Consider the following 17,086-nt stretch of genomic DNA (forward strand, 5'->3'; position numbering starts at 1 on the left):
TATCAATGGACTTACAGCAGATTTCCTTTAAATAAGCATCCCTAGTACCTTTATAATTTGATTGACATATTTCACATACTTGTTTTACAAAGAAAGCCACATCTGGATATTAAAAACCAGAGTGTGCGTGTTTTGGAATTGGGCTCTTTAAAAAACAATTTTTGCCACTGCTTGTAAAATTTCAGTAAAGCCAACATCACTTCATCAAAGAAACAAAACCCCCCCAAATTTCCAAACCTCTTGTGTAACAGAGTTCCAAGCCTCAGCTCCCAATTTTTTTTTTTTTATTTAGAGAAATATGTAATGTATCTAAATTTTGGTACCAGAAAAAAATTGGGTCCCCTTGAAATTTCACTGTAATAGGGTTTGACTTGTGAGCCTTTTTTTTTTTTCTTGTAACTTGGACAAAGTGGCCTTTTCTTCTCCAGGTGGTCATCTGGCCCTTTTCTGTGTGGTATGTGCGCAGGGCACATATGCAGGGCAGGAATCCCCTCAGGTCTAACGTGCGGATCCTTGAAGGTGGGCCCCTGGGAGAGTGGAGTGGGGAAGGTACCTCTTCCCCCCTCCCCCTCCCCTCTCTACCTCACCTCCGTCCGTCCTCCGCAATACAGGCGAACTGTGTTTTACTGGAGGGAAACCTTGGTTTCTAAAGTGAATTTGAGGCGTGCCCTCCAAATTACTTCCCTGCGTTTCTTTGAGGCTTTCGGGGTTGTCAGCTTGCCCCCGCCGTGTCCACTATATCCGTGACTGCTGTCTGTGGAGCATTCTGTGCTCTGGGCAAGGCTCCTAGCTGCGATTTTTCAGTAAAAACCCTTCTTCCCCTGCCTGAGACGGAGCCTCCAGCCGGCAGCCGGTTTCCAGGCGGCGGGCCTGGAGAATAGGATCTTTGTGGGGCGCGGGCGGCGGAGCCCGAGCCTTGGACCCGGGCCTCCCGCAGGGAGCGGTCAAGTTCTGCTTTCGGAGCTTGCGCCCCACCCGTTTCACTGCCCCTGGGCAGGGTAACAGGGGCAAAGCTAAATAAACCCAAGAAGCAGAAAGAGGGCGTTTTCCCTCGTTCTTTTCCTAAGCGGCAAAGCTTTTCCATTTTAATATCACCTGCCACATTTTAGAAAATTATAGTGTAGCAGAGCCGAATAGCTTGTCAGCAATGACTGATAACGCGTCGTATGTTATTACTACCACCTCTGCTGGGAGTGTCTACCCGGAATCCACGGAATCCTCCTCTCCATGGACAGACCCCGGGGGGAGCGGGGTGGGGGAGCCCCACAGAATCCTGCACTTGGCGTGTAGTGCCCGTGGGCATTTACCAGCAGGAAGCTTTCATTAGATTCTCAAAACGGTCTACATATCAAAAAAAGGTGAGAAACTACTGACCAAGTCCAAAGTCTTCTCAATCACTTCCCCTCACCTTCCAACACACACACACACACACACACACACACACACACACAGTTTTACAGACGAGGAGACAGAATCCAGAAGAGGTGGGGTGACAGCCAGTGAGGTGTAGGGCTGAGACTAGAACTCCTGTCCCTACTCTGATCCAGCACAAAAGATGTTGGGCCCACATCAGGGGGACAGAATTGCTTTAGAACCTTTTCTATGAGCCCAGCAGTCATGCGACATACTTCAGATAACTCATGTTGCACCTCAGGACAGTCCTCTCTTTATAAGATGACCTTTAATCATATTCTCTCCACGCCTTGCCCAGCGCGGGCTTTGCTCACAGGAGCTGCTCACTCTGTTGAGTGAGTGAACCCCCGTGAAAAGCAGCCCAGGAAAGACAGCTTCATATCTTTATACAGCCAGTTGCTGGAGCTCAAGAATTACGAATCCTGGGCTTCCCTGGTGGCGCAGTGGTTGAGAGTCCGCCTGCCGATGCAGGGGACGCGGGTTCGTGACCCGGTCCGGGAAGATCCGACATGCCGCGGAGCGGCTGGGCCCGTGAGCCGTGGCCGCTGAGCCTGCACGTCCGGAGCCTGTGCTCCGCAACGGGAGAGGCCACAACAGTGAGAGGCCCTCGTACCGCAAAAAAAAAAAAAAATTACGAATCCTTCATTTTCCTTCCACTTTCCTCACCCCCACGACCCTGGTTCTTGGGGCAGTTGTTAGCAGAAGGAGGCAGCCCGGACTTGAAACCACTCTTTCCTTGCAAGCTCCCTCGACAGCTAGTTAAGGGCCTGCAAACACAAGTGTAAATACTTCAGAGTCAGGGTAACTTCTTATAAAGTTAGTCATTTATGTAAGGTTAATAACTTCTCTTAATTTATCTGATTTGTAAGTTTGGATATGTGTTTTAAACATTGGATAGCATTTATTTATAATTGTTGGGGAGGCCTGGGCTCTAATTTAGATTTGTTTACTGCTCGACTGGGATATTACACAATAATAATAGGTGGAAAGAGAAAATTGGTGAGTACATATGATCTGTGATCTGTGCTGGGCTCAGAGGGGGGTAGGTAAAAGTGTTTACATCTGGGTCACAGAGTTTATAAGGCCTAATGACAAAAACTTTAAGTTGGCAATGAAAGGAACATCAAAGGAAAGTAAAAAAAAAAAAATGTCCAGTTAAGAAATACTTATTTGAAGAGCTGTAGTTTGTCAGGGAAGTGAAAGGTCAGTTCAAGCTGTGTCTGTCTAGGATGACTTTGTAAAAGAAATAGATTTATTTTGTTTTAGGTAGATTCCTGATAGAAGAGGAAAATGAAAGGATATTCTAGGAGGAATAGTGGGGGGAGCCAGTGTACAAGTAGAGAATGCCCACATTTTGTTTCAATTTTGATAGGGTTTTGTTTTTTAAAAAAGCTTTTTAAAAAATTGATTGCTTTGCCAGTGAAGCGTTAGGTGCATTACATGCATTATTTAATTTAATCATCACAACAGGAAGCTGGTAGTATTATTATCCTCACTTTACAGTTGGAGCAAACTGGAGTTTGGAAAACTGAAGGGTCTTCTTCAGGTTTGCACAGCTAGGAGCCAGGATTCAAATCCAGTCGTCTGGCTCCAAAGCTGTATTGCTCCAGTGTCCGATATGGACACTGTTAGGGCTGGAATGAAAGTGTCATGTATTAGAATAAAGGGAGTGACTTCCCTGGTGGTCCAGTGGTTAAAACTTCACCTTATGAACTTTCATCAAATCTTTAACCGTGGTCATTTTTAAGTCTTTTGTCATTTACAGACAGTTGCGGATGTACTCTGATGCTTTGGAAATATGTTCCTATAAAAGGGTTTCATCTTCAAGGAATTCATGGAAAAGACTGACAAGTACAGGTTTCTGGTAACTGACTATACTGCTGAACTGAATGAATAAGCATTTTCAGAACTCTAATGGAAAACTGATGAACTCATAAAAGTGCTAACAAAAGATCAAGATGAAAAAAAATTAATTACATGGGACTGAGTGAACTGATGAGGATGATTATAATTTTTGTGACTTTCTGTTTGAATTTAAAAAAAAAAGTCCCACAAGGACTCAGAGGCAAAAAATATACAAACCAATTTTCACTGCAAAGTAAAGGAGCTGTAACAGTGGAGGATTCCTGGACTGAATGTCAATATTATGACATAGTATGAGTGTGTTCCGTGTTTGATAATTGCAATCATTGTTGCTCCTGTTGTGGTCATGCATTTACAATGCTTGGTGTCAGTCTATTTATCTCTTGTAAAAATAAAATACAGTGTGTGTGTGTGTGAAAAAAAAAAAAAAAGAGCCAGGAACTAGGAGAAGGAAAAGGTTTATGATGCTTCTTTTTTTAAAAAAAAAATTTCTTTTGACTTATTAATAAACTATAGAGAAAATTGAAAAAAAATTAAAGTACAATAGGATCTTCACATTTTAAGGAATATTAAACAATAAAAACAAATCATCAAAAAAAATGGTCCACATCAAAAAAAATCTTAAGAAAATAAAGAATAAAGGGGGACAAGACTTCACAGGACGGTTGGGGCCAGGTTGAAGGATGTTAAATGCCAGGTCTTCAGTAATGGAGAGACAGACCTTGAAAAGGGTTCATAAAGGAAGTTGCATGCATCTTCACCAAGGAGATGAGGAATATTCATGTCATGAGATAGAGGTTTAACCTCGACGGGAAGTTTCTTCCAACCGGAGAGTCTGTGATGTGGCTTTGAACCCTTTGGCAGAGCCACGCTCAAAGGGCAAGAAAATATTTCTGTTCTCATTGCTGATGCCCCGTAGGAGTGATACCAGGAGCCTCTCCATCTAACAAATCCCTGACACATTTCTACACTTCGAATGTGAGAACTGTGTGTTCATAATGGATGAGTGGATGGGCTGTCAGTGAGTCTCTCTTTTGTTTTTTAAAATCCAGTCTCTACTACATGTCAGCTTTAGAGGCTGACTTAAATGATGGAGCATTCCGTGGTAGAAAGTACATGGGCTTTGGAACTGGCTAGCCTTGGGATGGAATATTAATTCAGTTATGCATCTCCAACCTTAGGCAACATACCTAACCACCCTGAGCCCCAGTTTTCTCATCTATACATGGAGACATGCCTACCTTATAGCAAAACACTTAGCTCATTTTCTGAAAATCTAATATGTCAAGCACTAAGTCCATCAGATGAGCCTACCACCTGATCCTATCAACATCTTCATTAATGATCATGTTTTCATCCTGGTTAGAACTTCTCCAAGCCGTTGGGTTGTAAAGCTTGGATACTTCTTTCCTAGGAGAAATAATGTGGGGAAAGTTCGGTCAATTTGCAATAAGAGGATCTGTGTTCAAGGTGAAGCTCAAACAGTAGGTGACTGAGACCTTGAACAGTGCGTTTAAAGCCAAATTCCCAGGACTGATGTGAACATTGGTTGAGGGGAAAGCTGTGAAAGTATTATAAACCCATAAAGCTTGATGAAACTCTTAGGCAGAACGGTAAAATGCTATTATGCCATGTCTTTGAAAGAATTCAACTGACATTTCATAGCCCTTGAACTACTACACGAGTAGTCCTTTGCTAAAGTGTTTGTAGGCAGAAAGCCTTCCTCTTTGAGGCTCACTTTGCTTCTTTCTCTGGTCTTCGGCCTCCAAGACCATATGCCCCTCTCTCACTGGCATTAAAGATGGTCTGATTCTGGCCTGGTTCCTGCACAGGCAGTGGGAGCTTGACCTGTCTGCTGAGCCCCAGAGCCCACAGCTGCCAGGGAGGCCCAGCTGGAGCTAATTTGCTGGGCTGAGTCACAGCGTCTGGTTGGGACAAGTTGGGCGTATCCTTGGGACCCCAAAGACACACAAGTGTCTCTCTGGGACCTTCTCAGTGCTCACCACTTTGCTGAGTTCCTCGGTGTGGGTGGTGGTTAAGCACAGTTGCTCCCTTCTTCTGAGGAGCTTCTTTTTCCAGAGGGAAGGTTGTCATAATGCACTTTTTTTTTTTTTTTTTTTTTTTGTGGTACGCGGGCCTCTCACTGTTGTGGCCTCGCCCGTTGCGGAGCACAGGCTCCGGATGCGCAGGCTCAGCGGCCATGGCTCACGGGCCCAGCCGCTCTGCGGCATGTGGGATCTTCCCGGATCGGGGCACGAACCCGTGTCCCCTGCATCGGCAGGCGGACTCTCAATCACTGCACCACCAGGGAAGCCCCATAATGCACTTTTTAACAACCATGAGTTCTTCAGGACTCCCTGTCATTTAGGACTAAATTGTTTGGTGACATGATAATCACTACAAAATCCAAAGTAAGGGGAGGTCAGGGATGGTTAGCAGAGTTAGAGAAGGTTTATTATTGGTTATCCAGGGGATGTTCATGAAAACATTCATTAGTGCTGCTCAGGAGAAAGAAAATGGTGTCAGCAGAGCAGCCCAGCATGGCCAACTTCCATGGGAAAGCACCGGCAATCAAAGAGAGCCTTGCCTCAGGATTCCAGAGGCTTAGATGGGCCAGCATAGCTGGCAAGGGCTGACACTGCAGCACAGGGACAGACTTGTGGCTTGGGAATGCAGGGATTGTGAGTTCAAGTCTTGCTTTTGCATTTTACATTGTGTCATTTATTTCTCTTCTTGTTTCCTTAATTTTGGTCTTGAAAAGAATTCCATCAAACGCTTGCAGAATATTCACCCTCAGGTAACCAGTAAATTTGTCTTTGGGGAGCCGCTTAGGGAATCAGACCCTGGCTTCATGTTATAAGAGAGTCAGGAAACCTGCATCCTAGTCTTAGCCTTGAAGCTGCTCCACTCCTTGCCATGCAAAGTCCGGTCCATGGGCCAGCAGCATTACCTGGGAGCTGATTAGTAATGCAGAATCTCGGGCCCACCTAGATTTGTGAATCAGCATCTATGCCTTAAGGTCCCCAGGTGATTCATATGCACATAAAAGTTTGAAAAGCACTGGTCTATGTGATCAGCTCAAGGAAAGCAGAGTTTTTTCTGTCTTCTTCTTTATTACTTTATATCCACAGGACCTATCTAAAGTTTAGCACATGATGGCTGCAAAATCCATGACTCTTTCTCTGACCTTGAGCATGTCCAAACTTCTAGGGACTTTGTAAACTTCCAGTGACTTTGTAAACTTCCAGGGACTTAATTGTAAAGTGGTGTAGGGAGAGAGGTGGTGAGTGGAGATGCGGTCAACCTTCAATGGTTGAAAAACTGACGTGAACATTAGAATCACAGGTGGTAGTGGTGGTTTTTATATGGTTGTCTTTGACCTACTAAGTCAAAAGCTCTGAAGATGGGTCATAGGATTGGTATGTTTTAAAATTTCCCTTTATGTTCAATAATGTTTATTACAATAGCATATATTAAAAAAATCTTTTAATGTTCCTCAAGAGGAAATGGATAAGTACAATGTAATACAATTCAGAAATTTAACTGAATGAAATAGAGCTACACATGTAAACATGAATAAGCCTAAAAAGTTTTTTGCAAGAAGAAACTTGCAGAGGAGGTGTGAAGTATGGTGCTGTTTACTTAAAGTTTAAAAAGTCCGTATGTTTGTAATAGAAACATACTTATGTAGTAAAAGTGTAAAGTCCTAGATGGGAAAAATAAACACCAAGTTCAGGGTAGTAGTTAACTCTGAGAGGAAAGAAGGGGATTGGATAGGAGCTTCATGTTTTATTTTTTAAAAAAGAAAGAAAGAGTAAAGAAAAAATGTTGCAGTAACAATGTGGAAAAATAATTTTTTAAAAAGGAATCAATACGTAATTATTTATGGTTCTATTCTCTCTAATTTTTCTGAATGCTTGAAATATTCCATTATAAAACAACTACAACAAAATTCTTCTGGTGATTGTGAAGCAGACAGTTGGCATCTGGGAATTCTTACCTTAGATGCTTCTAAGGACCTTTCAGTTCTAAATATGTTTGTATACAGAGAACCCTCTCCCAACCACCCTGTCTTGTTCTCACAGATGACCCATGCCTATTAGGATGTGCCCAAGGCCTGTGGCGTCTCTGCATTCTGTCCTGATGAGATGCAGCCGTATCTCATGTTTGTGCTGTTGGTGAAACCCTGCAATCTAACTCTGCCTTAAGGACCTAGCCTGCAAGGCCTCCTCTCTGTTGTCTGCTTCTCTCCTTTACAAAAGCAGAAGTTCTGCCCTACAACTCTCCTAACTCTAACCTTAGGGTTACCACCTGCCCTCCGCTTCCCCAAGCTGCATTCATTTTCATAACACCTTCACTGACACTTCAGTTCAATGGTAAGACTTAGTTGCTCTGCAAATCCCAAGAGTTTTCATTGTCTACCCCACGTGTCACCATTTGCAATCAGTTCTCTTATTGCTGTACCTGCTTTCCTAACTTCCTTTCTATACCAGAGGTGTCCCTAAAGTTTAATCAATAAGGATGACACCTGTTGGTCTGTGACTCAGGGAACATTAAGAAGGTAGAAGTGGCTCTAACAGCTGGTATCAAGTGAAATTTTAAATTAAATTATATTATAATTATTTTTAATATACTCTACTGCAGTAGTTCTAAACCAAGGGTGATCTTCCCCTTACCCCCACCCCCACCCCCCTGGCCCTGGCCAAGGGACATTTGACAGTGGCTGGAGACATTTTTGGTTTTCACAACTAGGGGAGTGCTACTGGCATGTAGTGAGTAGAGGCCAGGAATGCTGTTAAACATCCTACAATGCACAGGAAAACCCTGCCCCCCATAACAAAAAATCACCCATCTAAACTGTCAGTAGTGCTGAGGTTGAGAAACCCAGCTCTACAGACCCTCATATCATGAACATCCCCCTATCAGTGAGGGAGAGTAGATGGGGCTACAGTCCTTTAATGTGGGACCATGGAACGAGGGATATAGGACTCCCTGTGAATATATGTATAGACCATTTCTTTATCATTGTCATGGCATGGCGGTGGGTAGGGAGGTGTTGCTGTTGGAGATGGAAGATGAGAAGAGATTAAGGAGATTAAGGAAAAACTAGAAAGGGACAAAGTCCAGGTACTTGGGAGAATAGAGGGAAGCTGCCTCTGATGCCTTTGAACTTGGCACTTGGCTATAAATAACACTTTCATGCTTCAAAAATACAAGGTAGCTTATTTTAAAATATTCCCAATGCAAAATGTGGTGGATAGTTCCAGTGATGGCCCCGAGTGAGTCATGCCATCCTGTTTACACTTGCCTGTGATGTGATTTTGCAGTTCCTCTGGTCAAGAGGTGGTGTCTGTTTTCCCACCCCATGAGTCTGGGCTGGCGTTGTCACTTGCCTTGACCTGAAGAATGTGGAGGGAGTGATGATGTGTGACCTCTGAGGCCATGCAGCTTTGGTTTTCTCCCTTTGGGAACATCTCTACCATCCTAATCCTATGAGGACTCCCAGCCTGCTAGAGGCTCTTTGAGAAAAAGGCCCAGGTGTCCAGTGTCCCAGCCCAGCCCCCTCCAGCCTTCCAGCTCATTGTGCCTCTGTCAGTGAACCCAGGTGAAATCAGCACATCCACCCAGCCAACCCACAGAGTGGTGAGAGATAATAGCTCTTGGCTGTTGTAAGCCACCACTCTTTGGGGTGCTTTGCTCCACAGCAACAGATAACTGGACATTGTGTATAAGGGACTTCATCTGAAGCAGTGGATGATATTTTTGCTTTAGAACATGTGTGTAAATGTCAGACCATGGTTAAGAGAAACTGAGTCCTTCCTCCTTTGTTTCTTGTAGCACTTCTCGGAGCTGCTGGATGAGTTTTCCCAGAACGTCTTGGGCCAGCTCCTGAACGACCCTTTCCTCTCAGAGAAGAGTGTGTCGATGGAGGTAGAGCCGTCCCCAACGTCCCCGGCGCCTCTCATTCAGGCTGAGCACAGCTACTCCCTGTGTGAGGAGCCTCGGGCCCAGTCACCGTTCGCCCACGTCACCGCCAGTGACAGCTTCAATGATGGTAAACCCAGAGCAGGGGAAGCAGCTGGGACCTCGGCACCTTTGGCTCTGACCTCCTTGAGGGTGTGGAGTGTGTGTTATCATTAGCGCCCCCTTCAGCCACATACCTGCTGTGTGTGGCCTTGTGCTTGGGCCATGGGGAAATGCAGAGAGGCACAGAATACCTCTCTCTACCTGAGACTGTGTGCTCTGGGAATTTGCTAGAGCTGAATGGTACTAATTGCTTTCTCTGACCCTGTGGACTGGGCAGCAAAGCATCCTTTTGCAAATCAAGTTGGCCTATCTGGTTGATAATTCCAGTACATCCATTGTTTCAGAGGTCATGGCCATTTTTTTTTCTGAGAAATCATTTTTATGACCATTCTTTCCGTAAACACTTCTTGGGCATCCTCTTAACCTATTTTCAGCATGTTTCATTGACCCCATGTATAGGAGATCTTGGCTAGCATCCCTACGACTTTTTTCATTGGTTACCCTTTCATGTCCATTATCAATGCCATTAGTATGGTATGTGTTAAAGGTTTAGTTTTCCTGACCTTAGAGATGTTCAGATGTTTTGACTATTAATCCATAGGCCTTTAATTAGTATAGGCTGTATGTATACTTTTAAACTTTAATTTTCTATGTTTGTTTTCCTAGAAGTATAATCAGCTCTTTTAGTATCTTGAGTTAAGTTTTGAAAATTATATTCTCTAATACTAGTTTGACATATGCTCTCTTCTCCCAGGAGGATGAAAAGTGTGGGAGATGGTCACTAACGTGATATCCTCTGGCTTGACCTGGATGTCCCCCTCCCTTCCTATACCACTGTACACATGGCAACATCTTGTGAAGTGGCTACCTACAGAACAAACTCCCTCCTGCTTCTTTGGGTCAAAGGCAAATGCTTCCTATTAACTTCACAAATAGGCTGTTAGCTTTGTGGAGGAATCCCTCCTCCAGTTGGGGTTCTTAGGTCTACTACTGGCCTCTAAAAGAACCAACTCTGGGATCAGTAAAGCATCATATCTTGGGACAGAGAATGCTCTAGGTTTTTTCTTTCCCATCTCAGATCTACTCTTCCTTTGATTAGAGGTTTGCTGACCAGCTGCCCAGGAAATCTGGCCTTATATCCTCAGTGAAGGGAAGGCCCCGAATCTGTGGGTGGATTCTTTCTTGATTGGACCCTCTGGAGCCTTAACTGTATTCTCAGATTTTTCCTGACAAGAGGTCAGATGCATGATGATTTAATCCTTCCTCTCTGTGTTTTGTCCACTTTCTCTACCTCAGATCTGAAGAACAGGGTGAGGGGAAGACTCCTGGGAAGGAAGGGAAGAAGTAGAGCTAAAATAATTTGAGGATGTGGAGCTGTTGTGAGGGTAAAATGAGATGATGTGTTTAAAGAACTTAGGGCAGCGCCCACCACACAGTATTTCAATAAATCAGTGTTTCCTCTTTCATCTTCTATTGTTGTAGAGTTGTTATTGTTCTTCTTCCTGATCCTCTTCTTTTCCTCCTTCTCCTGCTTCTGTTTCTTCTGCTTCTCCTCCTTTTTGTCTTTCTTCTCCCCTCCTCTGTACTCCATCTTCCTTCCCCCTCAATTTCTTATTAAATCACTTCCAGGAATGACCTCAGTTCAAATGCAGCAATATGGTCTCTGTTATGACTAAATACTCCTCATTTTATCATTACACAGAGGGCCACTGTAAGGACTCAGCCTTCTTCTGGGTTTTAGCTTAGATAAATTCACGCAGTCCCTGCCTTAGTTGTTTTATTTTTAAAGTAGACTCTAGCACTAGATGAAAGGTTGGACTAAATTGACCTTTAAGATTTGTTTCCAATCCTGAGGTTCTGTGTGGGTATGGTTTCTGTTTAATATTTGTATCTGCCTTTGCTCATGGTTTTCCCTGTATTCTCTTTACTGCTTTGCCTCTGTTATTCCTACAATTCCTTTGATGTCTCTATTTCAAGCCCTACTTCCTTTGTGGAAGTCATTTCTGATACCTCTTGTATTAGTTATCTACTGGTGTGTAACAGATCTCCCCAAATTCGTGGCTTAAAGCAGTAGTAATCATTCATTACCTCTCATGATTTCTGTGGATCAGGAATTCAGGACTGGCTCACTTAGGTGGTTCTGTTTGTTGACTGAAAAATAAATGCACAACCTAAAAGTTGAGAATTATGTTTTTTTATTTGGCGGAATTTCTGAGGACTTAAGCCTGGGAAGCAGCTTCTCAGATAGCTCTGAGGGACTGCTCGGAAGAGGTGAGGGAGGAGCCAGGATATATAGGAGTTTTTGCAACGAAAACCAGGTAGTCAGAACATCAAAAGATCACTGTTAATTTAAAAAAAACAGACATCTCGAGTTAGTGAATTTACCATTTTCCTCTGTATAGGAAGATGCAAGTGTCTGGGCTCATTGAAATCATTCCTCTGATGTGCACCTTAACTATCTAAGGCCAGTATCTTGTTCTTTCCCGTCCTGGATCCCCTCAGGGTGCACAGCTGGGGACAGATGCAGTGGCTGAGGGCTTGATGGCTACAACATCCTTTGCTGATATGGCAGGTGGCATTCTTTGTCCACATGGTTCAGGATCTCTCATGAGGTTGAAATCGGATGTTGGCTGCGGCTGCAGTTATCTGAAGACTTTTCCGGGATTAGAAGATCTACTTCTAAGGCGGTTCTGTTACATAGCTGGCAAGTTGATGCTGGTGAATCAGTTCCTCTCCATGGCACTGCTTGAGTATCACCACAGCATGGGAGCTGGCTTCCCAAAGAGTGAGGGACACGTTGGTGGTGTAGTGGTAAGCATAGGCACCTTCCAAAGAGTGAGAGAGCCAAGACACGAAGGCAGGAGCTAAAATACTTTTTCTGACCCAGCTGTGGAAGTTATTCTGTCAGTCACACAGGGGAGTCCTGATTCCTTGTGGCTGGGGACCATACAAGGATGGGAATGCCAGAAAAACAGGATCACTGGGGGGATGTCTTAGAAGCTGACCACCACACTTCTTCTCATAGTGATGTCTATAAACTGGCTTCTTCCATGTCTGAACTCCTTTATCACATGTTATCAGTGCCTTACAGTGTAGCCATTCATTCTCCTAGTGGTTCTTGAGTTGTTAAGGGAGAAGGTATAGGAGACTGAATGAAGCATGTTCCCAGCCTTTAGTGATACATCAGGGGAGACGCCTGCTCTGCGTGCCCCATCACTGTGCAGACACACTGGGCTACAGGTATTTGATCAGGTTACAGTTTCCTGGCTTCTAGAAGTTGTCTTGTGCAGGATCAAGCACAGTGCCAAGTAGAGGTAAGTATTGTACAGGTGCTTCGTGATTCATTTTAAAAATGTATTCCTTAGCTATTCACTGAGCACCTACTTTGTGCTTAATCTGCCTCCGACTATCCTAAGCACTGGGGGATAAAGACTGAACACAATTTATAAAGATCTCTGCTTCATGGAGTTTATATTCTAGGATGTGAGGGGGGAATAGGAAATAAGAAAAAGTAAAGAAGTAAACTATATATATGTATTCGATGGTGATCAGTGATATACAGAAAAATAAATCAGAAAAAAAATAGGGAGATGTTGGAGGAGGGGGGAGTTTCTTAATCCATTCAAGTTGCCATAACAAAATACCACAGACTGAGTGGCTTATAAACAACAGAAATATATTTCTCATAGTTCTGGAGGCTGGAAGTCTGAGATCAGGGTGTCAGCATGGTTGGGGGAGAACCTTCTCTGGTTGCAGACTTCTCATTGTGTGCTCACATGGTGGAAGGGGCTGGGGAGCTCTGTGGGGTCTCTTTTATAAGGGCACTAATTTCATTACAGAGGGCTTCACCCTCATGACCTAATCACCTCCCCAAGGCCCCACCTCCTACTACCATCACTTTGGGCATTAGGTTTTCAGCATATGAATTTGGGAGGACACAAACATTCAAACCATAGCAGTGGGGGAGTTGAGATTTTTAAATAGGATAGACAGGGAAGGACTTTCTTTGAAGGTAGTATTTGAGCAAAGATCAGCAGATGAGGGAAAGAACTAGGTGTATGTCTAAGAGGCTTCTAGGCAGAGGAAATGGCAAGTGCAGAGACCCTGTGTCAGGAGTGTGATAACAATATAGCAATACCTATATTGTATTTAGTTATCATCTGTGGAGCTAGTCAGCCGTTCAGCAGCCTTGTTTCTAGTCTATGCGGATTAGAGCTGGCCTAAACCATCTGGGCAACTTTCCCCTTCACTTCTGTGTTTGTTGAACACTTACTGTGTGTCAAGCACTGTCATAGATACTTGTGAGACAACGATGGTAAAACTTACACCCAGACTCTAGGGAAAATACCTTGTACCCCAATACTTGATCAGACCAAATATGAGCAGTGTCCCAAGAGGAAAAGAAACTAGAAGTTCAGAAGACAGAGCGTACGCCCAGTGAAGATCACAGGAAGAATTGCATGAACAAGGCAGAATTTCGTTTGGGCCCTAAAGCGTTGAGTAGAGTTGAAACAGTGGTGATGGTTGGAGGGAAGCACATAGTGGGCCGAGGGCTAGGACATAGATTCTTCTAAACCAAGACCCCGACTAAAATGATTGCAAATAAGCAGGTTTCCAAAAGTTGAGGGTCCGTTTCTCTTCCCGATAACACTATTTCTTTGCTTTTTAATGCTAATCAGTATAAAGGCAGCATAAAGGAACTCATAGATGCCACCTATACTGATAGCTTAGTGTGGGGAGAAATGATCAGTCAGTATTTTCCAGGAAGCTTTCTTATCATTAGACCCAAGCTCACACCATTCAGTTCCCCCCATCTGGCCCCTCCTTCTGTTTAGAGGTGCTATACTGCTGTGCACAAAGAATGTGTCACTTGCTGTATCGTATCAATAAACAAAAGATGTTGTGGCCATCAAGCTGTCAGCCAGACTGTGCAGCCCGAGGGGATTCAGTGTGGAAAAAAGCAGGATCTTGGCCCTAGATAGTTCTGGTGCATATCAAAGGAATGATTTCAATGAGCCCAGACTCTTGCATATTCCCACACAGAGAAAAATGCTAAATTCATTTCCTTGAGGTGTCCGGTTTTCTTTAATAAACAGTAACCTTTTGATGTTCCGACTACCTGGTTTTTGTTGCAAAAAGTCCTGTATATCCTGGCTTGTCCCTCACCTCTTCGGAGCAGTCCCTCAGAGTTATCGGAGAGGCTCTTTTCCAGGCTTAAGTCCTCAGAAAGTCCGCCGAATGAAACATAATTCTCAACTTTTAGGTTGTGCAACATTTTAAGTCAACACTGCAATAGGCCATGCTGGTAGTTTGCTGAGAATAGGTACAGTGGGTCAGATATATTTGCAGAGAGTTTCGATCCACAGTTCATCTTCGTTAAGTACCGGTTTCTCTCTGAGTAAAAGCTTTCTATGCCAGCTTTTGTTTTTTTCTAGCCACACAGCATGCAGGATCTTAGTTCCCCAACCAGGGATCGAACCCGTGCCCGCTGCAGTGGAAGCACAGAGTCTTAACCACTGGACCGCCAGGGAAGTCCCAGCAAAAGTACTTTTATAAGTAGGGGATAATGAACATGGATAGGAACCCTTTGGGATGTGTGAAATCAAAGGTAGACAGCATGCATGAACGGATGAGGAACTTGCCCGGGAAAGCTTTGTCGAGTTCCTGGCTTCAGCTGTTTTTCTGTGGATATACAAATGTTTGGGAACAGAATTATTTGGTTCATTTGAACCCCAATTTGCATCCGCCTTAAGGGAGTATTAATTCACAAAGGTCCCTCTGGAGTCAGTGCTTTCTTAAGCAGATGGCCTTCCTGATCGAGGAGGATGATAGTTCTTTAGGCAACGCATAAATAGGCAACTTTTAAAAATTGCTGTTTGCATTAAATTTAATCTTCTTCATCTTTTGCATTGTTTAAACCGCTTAAGCAAAACTAGGAATTCTTGTTTCTAGTGATGGATAGTATTTCATTATATCTCAGAAAGCCAATGATTCCAATCTTCTTGTCCAGTTTTACTGAGATTAAATGCCATTCTTCTGTAATTGCTTCCAAGCCTGAAACAAAGTGATAAGCTAAACAGCTCAAGCACAGACACTCTCTCAGTTTATTGGATTTCTCTCTTTTTTTCCCTCCCTCTTACTCCCTTTTCTCCTCTCTCTTTCTCTTTCCCACCATCATCCTTCTTTCCTTCCCTTCTTCCTTCCTTTCTTGTTCTTTCTTTGCTCACTCTTTTTTTTTTTTTTTTTTTGCGGTACGCGGGCCTCTCACCGTTGTGGCCTCTCCCGTTGCGGAGCACAGGCTCCAGACGCGCAGGCTCAGCGGCCACAGCTCACGGGCCTAGCAGCTCCGCGGCATGTGGGATCTTCCCGGACCGGGCACGAACCCATGTCCCCTGCATCGGCAGGCAAACTCTCAACCACTGCGCCTCTTCCTCCCTCCTTGAACCCCAGGCCAACTATATTGGGCAAATGTAGGTGTTCTTATCCTGTTAGTGTATCATGTTCTTCAGATGGACTGTAGACCCCTAAAATTATATGCAAAATTTTGGACTGTCAACATTTGTCAGTTTTCCTGCTGAGAACATTTATAATTTTTTTAGATCCTCAAAAGAGTCTGTGACCAAAAGAAGGTTGAGAAACACTAGTCTAAGATTACACAGCAGTCATCTGTCTTCAGGGCTGAATTTGACTGTAGACTTTTCTGAAACACTTGAGTTAAAGGACTTCACATCGTTTGGCAACCACAGGAGCCAGTCCTAGGAATGTGGGCTCGACCTTCAGAACCACCAGAAAGACATCCTACATTCAGCTCGTTCATTTCTGCCCATGATTAAGGCTGCTAAGCAGGGTTTTCTGTTCTTTAAAAAAAAAAAAAAAAAGTAAAGAGGTTATAAAGAGATAAGCAGAAGCTTCCAAGTAGATTGAAGAATAAAAAGCTTATTTGTGAATGACCAAGTCTTGCACCTCACCACCTGGAGGGTATCTTCATGAGTTACTCTATTTTGGTCATGTTCCTCTGTAATTAAATTGGGAGGCTAGGTATTCATTTGCTTTGTTAGTTAATTTCAGTCTTCTTCCTAAAGAAGAAACTTAGTAGTGCTGGATGAAGGCTGTTCAGAGAGAACTAGACATGGCCCCTATCCTCCAAGATGATATAAGAACCAAGTTGGAAATATATAGAATATCAACAGACTCAGCATAAAATATACTAATACAGAAGTGATCTACTGGCACCATGCACAAGTCAAGGTAACTTTATTTTGGGTGGAATAAAGGACTATAACTGTGGCTCTTCCAGGTCTAGAGAGGGTGGGACCAGCACATAAATGATAATCATCTTCCTTCAGGTTAGCCTGGTTGGACTTCTAGAGTGAGTAGGGCAAGTGATGGCTGGGTACATTAGCTTAGTGTGGATATCCTAAGTTTAAGGAGCTGTTTTCATAGGTGGGAATGAAAACAGTAGTCTGTGAGCTAAACATGAACAGATGCTGCTGGTATGAGGTAGCCTGATGGAAGGCGGAGACTCAGCATTTGATTGGAAACAAGGCCTTAGGAAAGTGGGATGGTGTTATTTTTGGAGTCTAGAAGAAGAAAATGGTGTCTCATGGCTGATGATGCCAGAGCAGGGAAGGTGTGCATGGATATAGCAATGCAGGGAGAAACGGAAAGGCATGTACCATCCATGGCAAAGAAAAAATGGATTTTGAAAGGATTAGATGAAACCCAGAGCAGGATTAGCATACCATCGGGTTTGCTGAATAAAGGGTAGAGATGAGTCATGGGT

General features: G+C 43.7%; 1 protein-coding gene across 4 annotated transcripts in view; it reads left to right on the forward strand.

Annotated features, from left to right (window-relative positions):
* CREB3L2 (cAMP responsive element binding protein 3 like 2) overlaps positions 1-17,086 on the forward strand; it is a 120,560-nt gene that overhangs the window by 59,443 nt on the left and 44,031 nt on the right. For 3 of the 4 annotated variants that reach the window (XR_009541906.1, XM_060156587.1, XM_060156589.1), the window contains one exon: positions 9,115-9,331. Coding sequence is in view for 3 of the 4 variants with exons in the window: in XM_060156587.1 (XP_060012570.1) it covers positions 9,115-9,331 (217 nt within the window). In the remaining variant the exon portion in view is untranslated. Of the gene's footprint in view, positions 1-5,939; positions 6,074-9,114; positions 9,332-17,086 lie in introns of those variants that run through there. The other variant, XM_060156590.1, reaches the window with a different exon arrangement.

Source organism: Lagenorhynchus albirostris, chromosome 8 (assembly GCF_949774975.1).
Source record: "Lagenorhynchus albirostris chromosome 8, mLagAlb1.1, whole genome shotgun sequence".
NCBI classification, from domain to species: domain Eukaryota; kingdom Metazoa; phylum Chordata; class Mammalia; order Artiodactyla; family Delphinidae; genus Lagenorhynchus; species Lagenorhynchus albirostris.